The sequence below is a fragment of the Mustela putorius genome, unplaced genomic scaffold (genome assembly GCF_011764305.1).
Source record: "Mustela putorius furo isolate JIRA1106 unplaced genomic scaffold, ASM1176430v1.1 tig00000129_pilon_pilon_pilon, whole genome shotgun sequence".
In the NCBI taxonomy this organism is placed as follows: Eukaryota; Metazoa; Chordata; class Mammalia; order Carnivora; family Mustelidae; genus Mustela; species Mustela putorius.
This window is the reverse complement of record NW_025421290.1, coordinates 27,097,385-27,111,083: the sequence shown is the minus strand read 5'-3', so window position 1 is coordinate 27,111,083 and position 13,699 is coordinate 27,097,385. Positions and strand designations below refer to the sequence as shown.

Genomic DNA, 13,699 nt, shown 5'->3' with positions numbered 1-13,699 from the left:
GGCGCTTACCGTCCTCGGGCCAGGGTGCTCTTCCTGCCTGCTCCAGTGGTGGGTGGCCACTGGAGGCATTTGGTACACTCCATGTTGCACCCCTACCAGGAAGGCTGGGACAAGCAGTGGTATTTACAGGTCAAACAAGAAAAGCAACTGTATTTCAAGGTATGTGCAACAAATAATTGAAAAAGGAAATTAAAAAAATCATTTACAACAGCATCGAAAAACCATAAAATATTTAATGATAAATTTAAAATACATGCAAAACTTGGTCTCTACAGAAAACTACAGAAATGGCTAAAAGTATGGAAAGCCTAAACATGTGGAAGGTGAAACATGTTCATGGATTGAAGGGTCGATAGAAGTAAGAAATCCATTCTCTCCAAATTGAACTGTAATTTTATTGTAACCCTAAATAATAACTCCCCAAGCTCTTTGCAGAAATATATAAGGTGAGTCTATAATTTATATGGAAACTTTACATTTTCCTCTAGTAGCAAAAAAAATTCTGAAGAACAAGTTGAGAGGACTTAAACTGAGTTTGACATTGACTATAAAGCTACAGAAATAAAGACAGTGTGGTATTTGCCTAAGGACAGACATACAAGTCAACAGAACAGAATACAGTGATTACTTCTGGATGTATACATAGATAGTCAATTGATTTTTCACAAAGGATGGTCTCTTCAACAAATGATACTCAAAAAAACTTGACTATCCATAAAGGAAAAAAAATGAACCTCAAATCTCACCTCCCAGCATATACAAAAAGTAATGCAAAATAGTTCACAGACCTGAATTTAAAAGCTAAAAATATAACACTTCTGGAAGAAAACAAAGAAAAAGATCTTTGTGAATTTAGGATAGACAAAGATTTCTTAGGACACCAAAAAAACACCTACCCTAAAAGGAAAAAAAAAAATTATAAAACTGTACTTCCAAGTCAAAATTTTGTATTCTTAAAAAGATATGGGTTAGGAGAAAACTATTTATAAAATATCTGATTTAAAATTCCATCTGGGTAAACCCAGGGGTCTCAGTCATTTAAGCCTCCAACTCCTGGTTTCAGTTCAGGTCATGGTCTCAGGGTCATGACACTGAACCCCGCATCAGGCTCCATGCTTAGCAGGGAGTATGCTTGGGAGTCCCTACCTCTTCCTCTCCACGGCCCCCACTCATGCATTTTTTTTCAAATAAATAAAACCTTTTAAAAAATTGCATCTGAAATTATATAAAGAACTCTTACAACTCAATAAGAGAGAAAACCCTATTTTTTAGCAAAAGATCTGAACAGACATTTCACAAAAGAAAATATATAATAATGACTAAGTCCACGAAAAGATGCTCAACATGTCATGTACCTACTACACACCCACGCACCTGAAATTAGAAAGACTAACAACATGAAGCATTGCGGAGAATGTGGAGCAACCAGAACTCTCCAACACTGCTGATGGGAGTGTAAAATCATACAAGCATTTTGGAGAACAGTTTGGCAGTTTCTTATAAAGCTATACATACATTTCCCTAAAGATACAGCAGTTTCACTCTGGTATTGATTAAGAAATGAAAATAGGGGCACTTGGGTGGTGCAGTTGCTTAAGTGTCCGACTCAGGTCATATCTGGAGGTCAGGAGATTGAGCCCCGAGGCAGGGTCTGTGCTCAGTGGGGAGTCTGCTTCATACTCTTTCTCTCCCTCTCCCTCTGCTCCTCTGCCTGCTCTCTCTAAAATAAATACTTAAAAAAAAGAAATGGTAACAGATGTCCACACAAAGACTTGTAAGCGAATGTTTAGAACAGGTTTATTTGTAATTCCAAAAAGTGAGGGAGGAGAAATTGACAAACTGCGGTTTAACCATACAATGGAATCTTCTTCGAAATAAGGAGCAAACCATTGATATACATAGCAGCATGAACAAATCTCAGCAGCATTATGCTGAATGAAAGAAACCCTTCGCAAAAAGGTACATAGTGTCTATCACTTCTATAACGTTTTGGAACAAGGAAAACTTATCAGTATCAACAGAAATCTGATCGACAGTTGCCTGAGATGGGGGCAGGTGAGAAGGTATTACTGCATAGGTGCGCACGAGAACTTTCTAGGGTAATGGGTCATGGGTAATGGGTAATGGTAATATTCCTTATTGGCTGGGGTGTTAGCTTTGTGGGTGTATCCACTTGTCTAGGCTCACTGAGCAGTATACTTAAAACGGGGACACTTTATTGTATGTAAATTATACCACAATAAAGTTAACTTAAAAAAATATGTAGTCGTGAAGTGGAAATCACTTAGAGTTCGTTTTAATTAAAACTTTTCTCTATAAGAGAATATATCTCTATTAGATATATTCTAATATTTAGCTTCTTGTCTTTAACAGAAATATGAAACTTCATGTCAGTTTAGCCTATGTTAATCCGTTACAAATTCCAAAATCATAGAATTAGTCCAGTGAAGTTTTGAACTTTCACTTTAGAGAATTCTAGAATTTACTTTATTGACACGAACAATGGACATATTTCTAGGAGGTTCATTAATGCTTACATATAAATTATACTGCATGAGAAATTTGCTCCCCACACTTCAATATAAACACATTTGTACTTTCATGAAATAAATGCATCTAATCACACAACTATTAGAGGATGATCCAATTCTATGAACTGGCAGAAGCTCAGTGTTCCCCTTCTTCCACACACAGGGAGAAGTCCTGAGCTGTGTTAGTCCTTCACCCGTGGCACACAAGACGACAGGCCGCGAAAGGCACCATGAAATGACACACCAGAGAACTGCTACAGCTTCGCCTGCAGACTCGCGAACAGCACGGCCCACGTGTCCACGTGGGATTTCTGTCCTCCTTCCAGCCACTTGGGAAAATGTTCACAGAGAGCTTTACGGGTTACAAGACTAAAGGTTGGATTTAAAAGAATTAAAAACTGCGGACAGCCCAGTTAATCTGCTCACATTGATTACTGCAGGACTAGCTTTAGAGGTAGTTTATTAGTGAGGCGTTTTTCAAATGATCCACTCATCATATCTATAATTCAAAAGCATCATCGTAAAAAGGAAAAGAAAAAAAAAATACTCTTTAGAGTGTTAAGATTAATGTGTTGAAGTAGTTTCCAAAAAGCAGCACTTGCAGTGTTCTTCAGTTCCCTGCGGTGGGGTGTGACCTCTGGACGAGGCCATCCGCTCACTCAGACACACGGTCCGTTTCTGTGATGATCGAGTTACCGCCATCCACGTCATCCCTTGCTCATTCAGTGAAGACGGCCACCTCAGCGTCAATGCCAAGGCTTTGAGGTGTGAACCACCCAAACCACTCCTCACAACAGGACTGCTGCACAGCTTGGATTTTAGGGGACGTATCAGGTCATGTTCAAGATTCATCGGTTTCCCCTGGGCACTAGTTCTAAAAATATCTTCCAGAAGATCAAGTAAACATGTATTTCTCTCCCCGTTTACTCTTCACTATTGTTAGCCTCCAAGAGGCTCAATGTTGATCCATCAAAAGAATTGGATCTCGACCAAAACCAAAAACAAAAGAAAGAAAATCCAAAGAGTGGTTCTATGGTGCTCCATGAATATCAGCTTGAGGCTTCCACATGAAAGTTGTCAAACTGTGCAAATTCAAAGGAGTAAGTTCCAATGGCAGCCCAGCCATTCTTCGGGAAACTCACAGGGATGCCCGTCCAGACATACTGGCCGTTCAGCATGCCAGAGGAGAACCGGCCCTGGAGGAAAAACAAATGCACCCCTTGAAGACATATGCAAACGATTCTCTGAGGTCTGTTTCATAATGTGTACAGCCAATCTAGTCAGTGGAGCTAACATCCTTCTCACTTCAGACCATGGCAAAACCTAATTCCACAGTCTGAGCAAAAGTTGGAAACACAGGAAAAACTCTCTCAGAGGAAATTCTTATCTACGTATGTAAAGAGTTTCCAAGGCACGAGGAGGATTTCCTTGTACCCCACCAAGATGCTGTAAAACCTACAGAAATGTACAACTTTCCATAGCATCATAAAATTTTGGACAAAAGCCCACTAAAATAAACAAATATTTGTAATGTACCAGTACTTGCACACACACACATTGTCCAACAGGCACCAGCTCTTTCGACACGGCTACTGGAGCCAAACCATCCATCTAGTTAAGTCCTTTTGACCCCATGTACAGAATACCACTTCAAAGTCACATGAAGAGCCCACCCTTAGGTTAGAAAAACAGTAACCATCAGTTAAACTGATGACTGCAGTCGGGGAGATCAGAGGGTAAGAAGGGACATATCCATAGAAATGACTCACTGGTCACTGACGGAGAAAGATAAAATAATTTCTTCAGACAGCTGCCATTCCTACAGAGCCAAGTGCCCGGCAGACAGCGGATAGTAAACACTAGCGCTCATTATCATTATTACGGCACATTTAGGAGCATATAGTCCCAGAATATCAATTGCAGCTAAACATGTAAAAGTGGCTAATTTCAAAGGGCGAAGAGCTAAATAAAGATCCAAAGCACGAGACTGAGGACCAAAATAAGATCTGTTTTTATGTCAGAGAATTACAATGCGCTGGGCCTTCATTTTCTTCTTTCATCTTATGGCGAAAGATAGGGAGACATGAGACTCTAAGTCAAAAAATCACAGCTCACCAGCAGAGCTGCAACCCGAATCTCAGTTGTCCAACTCTACGCTCAGGGAACTCACACTCCTGCTGTCACACACGTGCACAGCTCTCCGCAGCCCTCAAAGTGGCCACCATGGACTACTAACCCAGAGCCAACACACAGTCATATGGCCCAGGTGCCCTGCACCCCCTCCCCATGCCTGCCGCTGGCCTCCAGGCTGCTCCTCACACCAGCCCAGTCACGAGCAGCATCCTCTGCCCAGAACACTCTTCCCACCAGGCATGCCTCAGCTCAAAGAGCACCAACTCTCAGAGTCCTTCCCTGGTCTCTGGACCTGGAGAATCCTGACAGGGGAGCTACCTAATCTCATTGTCCCGTTTCATTTTTGTTTTTTTTTTTCTTCACAAATTAACTGACTGATTGATTCGTTTGATTTTCTTACTGTTTTAGAGCAAGACAGCCATTCTGGCCCACAGGCCAGCCACCTATTTTTATCAATAAAACGTTATTGGAATCACAGTCACATGCATTCCTTTACCTACTGTCCGTGGCTGCTTTCTCACGATACAAGCAAAGTTGAGCAAAGCTGCACAAACCAGATGGCTCACAAAGCCTAAAATATTTACTGTGTGGCCCTTTACAGAAAGACTTTGCCAACGCGTGTCCTAGAAGAATACAGGCTCTCGAGAGCAGGAACCTTGTGTGTCTTATTCAATACTGCTGCATCCCTAGCATCTAGGAAAGTACATATAAAAGGTGCCTAACAGACATGTATTAAAGGAAAGAAGAAAACACGATCTAACCCTAAGACAACCTACAGAAGCTATCCTCCTCCTACAGATAAGGAAACAGAAGCTCAAAGAGGTGAAGAACTTGCAGGGAGTCAGCAGGTGTCAGCAAGGCAGTCGGCACATGGATCTGCCTGGTCCAAACATGCCTGCGGCTACCAACACTCACTTAAGGGCCACCCGGGTGGCTCCATGGGTTAAGCATCTGCCTTCGGCTCAGGTCATGATCTCAGGGTCCTGGGATCGAGCCCCACATTGGGCTCTCTGGTCAGTGGGTAATCTGCTTCTCCATGGCCCTCTGCCTCTCCCCTCTGCTCATTCTCTCTCTCTCTCTCAAAAATAAGTAATAAAAAAAATAAAATAAATAAAGGATGCTCACTTCACTCCCTAAGGGAGGAGGGACAGAAATGAAGATGTGTGCTGTTTTATACGAGGCGGTCAGGAAAGAACCTGAAGGGAACAAGGGAGGAAGCTATGTCATCCAAGATTTTGGAAAGTCAACACACTTTAAAGTGTGATACTGGATAATAAAAGACAAACCAATATAAAGAACAAAGTTCAGAAATAACCTATCCACATGTGATGATTTGTTACATCAAAAAGGTGGCCTTCAAATCATAGGCAAAAGGACAGTCTATGTCATGAATGATGATGGCCATCCATTTGTTATGAAAAAAAATTATATTGGGCTCATCCGGATCCCTTATGATTACAAGTAAATTCCAGATGTATTAAAGACTTCAACACGGCGGGGAGGTGCCTGTGTGGCTCAGTCAGTTAAGCATCCGACTCTTGATTTTAGCTCAGGTCATGATCTCAGCTGGGGTCCAGGCCCATGCGGGGCTCCTTGCTCAGCAGGAGTCTGCTTGGGAGTCTCTCTTTCCCTCCGCCTCTGCCCCTTCCCCCCTGAAATAAATAAAATCTTAAAAAAAAAAAAAAAAAAGACTTCAACATAAAAAAATCCTAAACTTTGTTTATTTTAGGAAAAAAAAAGGTTCCTCACCTTGAGAAAGATGAAGGTCTTCTTAAATAAAACACAAAATCCATGAACAAAAGTGAAATATTTGGCAGAATCAAAATTTAAAACTTCTATTCATGAAACATACCGTAAGCAAAAAATACACACAACAGGACGGAAGAAAACTATCTGTGACACACATAACAGACAACAGGTCATCACTCAGAATATATAATAAATTCATATGAATCCATCAGAAAAAGAAAATACAGTAAGAAAATGAGGAAAGAATGCAAACGGGTAACTTCAGAGAAGAGAGAAAAATACAAATAGCCAATAAACATAGTAAGGGGTAAAGTTCCCTAATTACCATGGAAATATAAATCATATCAATTAGTTTGAAAAATAATCCTTAAAAATAGGTAATATCAAATATTATTATAACTGCTATAAAACTGAATACAGCTTGGCTAGCAATAGGGCAATACCTGTCAAAATTCAAAACACAGTTACATTTCTAAATATCTGCCTAATCAAACAGCAGCATACACGGCCCCGGAGGCAGCTGGCAGACCCTCCCCTCCACGTGCATATCAAGCCAGCCCAGATGCCTCCGTTCACCACGAGAGGGAAGAACTGGGAACAAAGCTGTGCCCATCGAGGGTGACAGAGTTCAACACACAATGCTGTTCCCAAACCAGGTGCTCAAAACGTATTGTTACCACCTGAAAAACGTGTAGTCATTTTGGGTGGTTAAAGAAGAGACACGAACAACCTGAAAACAGTATCTGATTTCCATAATTTAGCTGCTGCTCTAACCTAAACCAACTTAGGGCAGAACCCAATAGCCAGAGAGCAGCCCTGTGTGACACAGAAGTTTCCACACAGCACGTCCAGCAATAACTCATGATCACCCAGGGATCTGGACAAGTATGTTTTGATGCTGTGATCCTACAATTAATCTGGTATCTCCTTTGACAAGGGTCTTCATGGAAACCAACTTCTAAAAAATTGTACTTACCACTGAAAACCAAATTATTCTCAACTACCAAAAATAAATTTATAGGCTCCAATTTATAATCCTGGTTCAGCCAACTTGGAAAAAAATTGATTCAATTATTGACTATCTACCAATTACCCGAGTTTAAAAAACAGAACCAAAATTTTAAAAAACTGCAGAGTGATAAATTCAACAGCTGGCGGTTCTCCTGCGGGCTTACCCTGACACACACTATCACCCTAGGGTCTGCTGGTTTGCTGGCTTCCTAGCAGATTCCCTGCCTGTTTCCATTACTACATTTATCACAGTTTTCCCCTCTTACCTGGTAACAAAAAATGCCAGAAAGGCACAAGAAAATATTTTACCTCCAGGCATGCTGGTCAGCATTACTTACGTTAATAATTAGCGTGAGTGTATACCATTTTTTTGCTGTAACGTCAACATGTCCTAAAGCATATAAGATCCATCCAGCTGCAACACAGAAAGATTATCCTGATATATTTTTAAAATCAAAAGCACAGAATCACAGAGCTCAGTTAGGGTTCTCAGGCAGCATTTATATGTAACAAAGTAAGCCTTAATAAAGATCTACATTTCCAGATCTACCACTGATTTAAAACAAAAAATCCTTCCTTCAGGCATGCAATCCACAAGCATTCCTGGGATCCTCCTCTGGGCCACATATTCTATGTGAGTTCACAGGAGAACCAGTGAACTAAACTCACAAACCAACCACAGTATAATGTGTCAGCTTCTACAGTTCAGGCACAGATTTATACTCAACTGGACTGGATAAAAATAAGTAGCAGTGGTCAAAGATCACCACAAGATTTCTAGCTGGCCTAACTGGTTACATGAGAATAGCATGAACTAAGAATTAGAAAACAATGAGTTAATTTGGGGATAGGTTATACTTGAATGCCTGAGAGAAACCAGAATAAGATGTTGAGTGGGCAGTTTAAAACATAAGAACAGTGGGGACTAAAGACCTGGATGTAAATTGCTAGTTCCAGCTCTGCTACGAGCTCATTTTGAGACTTCGGGCAAATCAATTAACCTCTCTGGTTTGGACTGGACAGTCAGCAAGGAACGTTCCAGATGGGTCATGCTATGACTCTGCAGTCCTACTCTACTGTCCTTATAACCCACTCTTTCTTTTTCACTTGTGGAGCCCTTTCCACCTTAGGCAGAGGCAAAGAGTGGCATAGGAGAGAAGGTTTTTCACAAATGCAGGGGAAGTCAAGAGGCAAGCAATCAGGAAGACACAGCACCAATACGGTCTTTTTCAACAGAGTGGATGTACCAACACCAAAGTGAATTAGAATTCAACACGGACATATTTTAAGCACCTATCCTGGATAAAATACTATTCTACAAAGACAAGGGCTGTTCAAGATAAATGTAAAAAAGTCAAGCTGTTTTCAAATTATTCAATAATTTGGGAAACAGGATTTCTCCATTTTAAGCAGACCAACCCCTCTCCTTGTATTTCCGTAAGCACACCAGCACGCTCTTGTAGTCTTGCTTTTTATTTATGGGGTTTCCCGGTCATTCTCTCCCTACTACGTCCACCTCACCCCAGTCTATGCGAATCCTACCCTGACAGCCTCACTCAGCTCTACCTGAAAAAGCTGGGCACTGTTTCCTTTTACATTGCTGCCTCTCTAATTAACTCTCCAATTTTGAATCATTTGGTTTTTGCTTCCATGTGCTGAATCTCTTCCCAGTTAGACGTCTAAGCCCCTTGAGGTAAAGCTCTCTCATTACACAGTAAGTGACAAGCTCACCGTGGCATATGTCATAGCGAGTCATGTGCTACAGAAGTCACTTACCTAGATCACCTGTAACTCTGTAGGTTCCATTTGCAAAAATCCAGAAGAAAACTCCTCTGGCGCCTCTAATCAAGATACCACCTTTGTTTACTCTTCCGGCAATGAACACGCCTCCCTTCTCAGGAGTCTCTATGTAAACATCACACGTTACAGTCAGATTGGACCTGCAGAATGAAACTGTTAGTTAGCGCTCTTAATTATGCCTCTCCGAATGCCGCACAAACGTGTCCCTTCACAGCCACATGCTGCCAGACTTCTAATTGAGGTGAGTATGTGCTTTGCTTAGTCTGTGCGTGTAGCAGGGATGGGCTTCAAGAATCTTGATTCAGGAAAAAAAAAAAAAATCTCATCGATGACAGTTTTAAGTTTTATGTGACTGAAGTTAAGTCATTTCATTGCCTCTTTTAATGTAACTGGAAAAAATAGTACTTATTGCTTTCAAGTCTCTTAATGCATCTCTTATCTCTCTATAATAAAACAACTTCTCCTCCTAAGACGATAACATTAGAAGAAGGCTACCTCGAATCCAGGAGGAAATACTGGGAAACGGCACATAATAAATAGGAAGAGCCTAAATCTGAAAGGGTCTCGGAAGTCAGGCCCAGATGTGTAGATCTGCCTGGGCTGCTGGCGAGAGTCACTGCATATTCCTGAGCAGAGGGCTGCACCACGAAAGCAGCGCTAAGAAGGATGAGCACAGTCCCTTCTCGAAGGGCGTCACTGCCCTTTCCTCATTCTTTCTCGTTCAAACTCTGTCACTCTCCCCCTCCCCGGCCGCTTCCCTCTCTTCCCGCCTCGTTGCCCACTGCAGCGGTGAAGATGACCACTGCTATTTCAATGCTGCAAAATCTTCAAAGTTATGAAGATGTTTGGTTACTCTCTAGATGGTGCGCTATCCCATCTCTACGACAGTTGAAGAGCCTTGGTTTTCCTAGAGCCCCTGCCAGACAGAAGTCTGGGTTCGGGGAGAGCCACTCTTCTGTAGCACTCACAGCAAGGAGGGTAACAGTTGTTGCAGAAAGTTAAAGGTTTTCGATGGTGGCTGGCTTCCAAACTGGCAATCAAAATAATGGGGCCCATCCCTCAGAAAAGGAAACCCAGCTACCTGCTTCATAATAAGACCACGGGTAGCAAATGAAAAAAGTCACACGTGCTAGTGAGCTAGCATGTTCAGAAAATCGAGATACAGTGTCTACTACAGAGATGTGGGATAAATGGCATTTTTGTTGTATAAAAAGACAGGCCTTTCAGGGTTATCCTAAGTTAGGCAAGCATTCTTCATTGTACCCCAATAACTCTGGGTTCTAGAAACCAGGTAACTAAAAATTTCTCAAGACTTACAGCAGTTTGGAACTAGAATTGGGATTTTTTTTTTTTTAGATTTTATTTATTTGACAGACAGAGATCACAAGTAGGCAGAGAGAGAGAGGGGAGGAAGCAGGCTCACTGCTGAGCAGAGAACCCTATGCGGGGCTCGATCCCAGGACCCTGGGATCATGACCTGAGCTGAAGGCAGAGGCTTTAACCCACTGAGCCACCCAGGCACCCCTAGAATTGGGATTTCTAATAGAGAGTAAGGCAACAGAGAAGGGATAAGGACTTTCAGCAGCATGCCACAGATAAACAAGTCAAGGCTCTTTTCAGATTTATCATCCCTGCCTGCTCCAACTTCCAAGTAATAGATACAGCTGCTTGGTGACTTTGCATTAACAGCTACTATCACAAAACCTGGAATGTGTGAGTTTTGTTTCACGGAATTAGACTAGTTAAAAGAAAAAGCAGAAAAGAAACACCTAAAACAGGTATAAATCAGTACATTAGAATCCCACAAATGACTTTAATAATGAAGGTGAAGTTTTGGTTCGGTCACTACGTTTGAAGTGTAGAATAAATATAAATTGTGTCTTTAACAAATACCTAAAGGAAAGAGTTGAACTCACCCACCAAGTAAAAGCTGATTTGCTTTTCACTATTGCCATCTACCGTCAGCCGGTGAACAGATTTTCCACGAAGGCTAAAACAGTGTAAGTCTACAATGGATCCAGCAGGTGGCAACACCAGATCAACAAATCAACTCCCCAGCAAAACCAAAAATGCATAAATCACTAGATCTGTTTATAAATAAATAAACTACAAGTGGATCCAAAAGTCCTTAATTTTTACATTAAAAGCAATCTGTTCCTGCAACAATCACTATTAAACTGGCAAATATGAGGGAAGGACACTGAGGCGGCAAAACCACATGCTGGCTTGTGGCTTTCATATTCAACAATTACCACACACCCATTAGGTTCTTGTACAAGGAAGACCACTGAACAGTCTTTGCTTCAGAATGTACCTGACAACATTACAAGGTTATTTCGGCTAGATCTACATTAAGGACACCAGTTTTATATACCATTTATAATCTCCTATAATACTGATGGTGTTGTACGCATCAGCAGCCCAAGTAATGGGCCGCTGATTGAGAACTTGGCGTAGTGTGAAGCGATGCTCCCCAGGGTCTTCAATGTTCGTAAAGTATTCAAAGACGCCAGTCTGATCAGCGAAATTCGGAGCTTCGCTAAAAAACGGGTAATCTGTTCAGAACACAATTAAATTCTCTGGTTAGTATAAAATTCTTACAGAATCTCTCTTCTCTGATATTTTATGGCACATTTTTTAAACACTTTTGAGAAGTCCTAAATGAGTAAATGATACTTAGAACAAGCGGAAGTTTAAGGGTTAAGTTAATAAAGTATATCATCATTATTACTCAATACCAATACGATCAGTTTGATAGACAGACTTTACATATTTAATCCATGCAACTGCATAAGAGGAAAGATCATAAGTTTTAGAGAAAGGCAGACCCAAGATTTAAATTCTTACTCAGTCTGTCCCCCCGGCCAACTTGTTTAACTGTCCTGTGTCTCAAGCACCCCCCTCTCTACGTGGGCGTGAGGATAAGAGAATTAAATGAAAGAAAGCATGTCAAGCGTGTACATAAAGCAGCACCTAGCAAGGGCTCAATAAGAGCTAGTTTTGTTATTTCTAGTGTCTGCCACACAAGGTTCTAAGTCCCTGGTCACAGTCATCAGCTGACAGAAGATTAGGAATGGCTCACTATGTCAATCACAGAATTTAAATATTCCAAATTTTCTTTTCTATTTCTAAAATGGAGCAGAAGCAGTTGGGCCTCAGCTATCTTTCAATTTTGTTGTTGTTGTTGTTTAATTAAATTACACTTTTACAATGACAAAGGCTAGAGAAGAGCAAATTTAGTCATAATCTTACAGCTAATTTCACACGTCATGCTTTTCTAAATGTTTTCCTATTCATCATTTGAGAAATTAAGAAACACATAAAGGAGCGCTACAGCCTGACTTATAGTTTTTAGTTTATTTTGCAGTCAATAAAGCATTACATTTTAGATTTGAAGGTTTAGAATTGCTTTTCGGTTTTCAGGTCATAGAATAAGTAATTCTGGTGTTGGGGGAACTTCTCTCTTATTCATGAGGCCGTATCCCACACAGACTCCTTTACTGAAGACCAGAGGAATTACTCTGGCCACGACACAAGTGAGCAACAGACTGCAAAGCCATTTCTGGTGGCCTATTCATGCATTCTCTAAGAGGCCACTTCAGAGAACTGGCAGGAAACGAAGCACAGAGCCTCCAAGGGTCCCTGTTGTCTCCATTCTGCAAATAACTGAGGACTCCAATACACAGTCCAAGGGGCCTCGTACTGCAATTAACCCACATATCTCTTCCTGGGAAAGGCTGCTGAGACCTGCGGCCAGTGACTGACCAGGAGCGGGTAGCAGAAGTCTCCAACCAGCCGTGCTGCAAAGAGCAGCCCTGCAGACAGGAGGTTCAAGATGCTCTCTCAATGGCAGTCCCCTTCCCTGTTTCTCTCCTACAGCTATGGATTTTAGGAGCAAAGAAGAGAGCTACCTGACCCTGTCTTTGAGATCCAGAAGCTGTACATTTCCTGCTCACCAAGTTCAGTCACTTACTGAGCGATCTGGGACTATACCCACAATGACTGTGCCTTCCAACTTTTCAAGCAGCTTTCTTATGTTACCTAAAATCAAAAGCTTTTCTAACAGCTTTAGGACAGATCTTCCTAGAAAACCTGGAGGGTGTAAACATAAAATTCCCAGGTAGATAATAAGATGAAGCCCCCACGGGGAGCCTAACTCCCCTCAGCATTCAGTCCACTAGCCCTGCAGAAAGTGAAGGACCTTGACCTCCACACTCATTGAGGAAACTCATTGAATGGCTTTCATGAGTGTGAATAACAGGGCATTGGCAGGGTCACAAACCTTAAGCTTCCCCAAAACCAAGTTAGGATTATAGCTTTCATTCTCACAATGACCTCTCCGTTTTTTCTGGCACTGAAAAATGCAGGGCTCGCAAGCTGAGTCACCTTGAGGTAACACAGAAACAAGGTCTCAGTTACTGCGTGGACACTGAGAGCTACACTTTACAGGAGTTCTATCACGCAGCCGTCTGACA

At 41.5% G+C, this 13,699-nt stretch overlaps 1 protein-coding gene across 4 annotated transcripts in view; it reads right to left on the bottom strand.

Moving 5' to 3' along the window:
* Positions 1-1,780: 1,780 nt before the first annotated feature.
* GALC (galactosylceramidase) overlaps positions 1,781-13,699 on the bottom strand; it is a 66,332-nt gene continuing 54,413 nt past the window's right edge. For 3 of the 4 annotated variants that reach the window (XM_045071598.1, XM_045071591.1, XM_045071595.1), the window contains exons 14-17: positions 11,599-11,779; positions 9,201-9,364; positions 7,763-7,839; positions 1,781-3,727 (exon numbers count right to left, since the gene is read on the bottom strand). In XM_045071598.1, coding sequence (XP_044927533.1) covers positions 3,581-3,727; positions 7,763-7,839; positions 9,201-9,364; positions 11,599-11,779 — 569 coding nt within the window. In that variant the 3' untranslated portion in view covers positions 1,781-3,580. Of the gene's footprint in view, positions 3,728-7,762; positions 7,840-9,200; positions 9,365-11,598; positions 11,780-13,699 lie in introns of those variants that run through there. The other variant, XM_045071603.1, reaches the window with a different exon arrangement.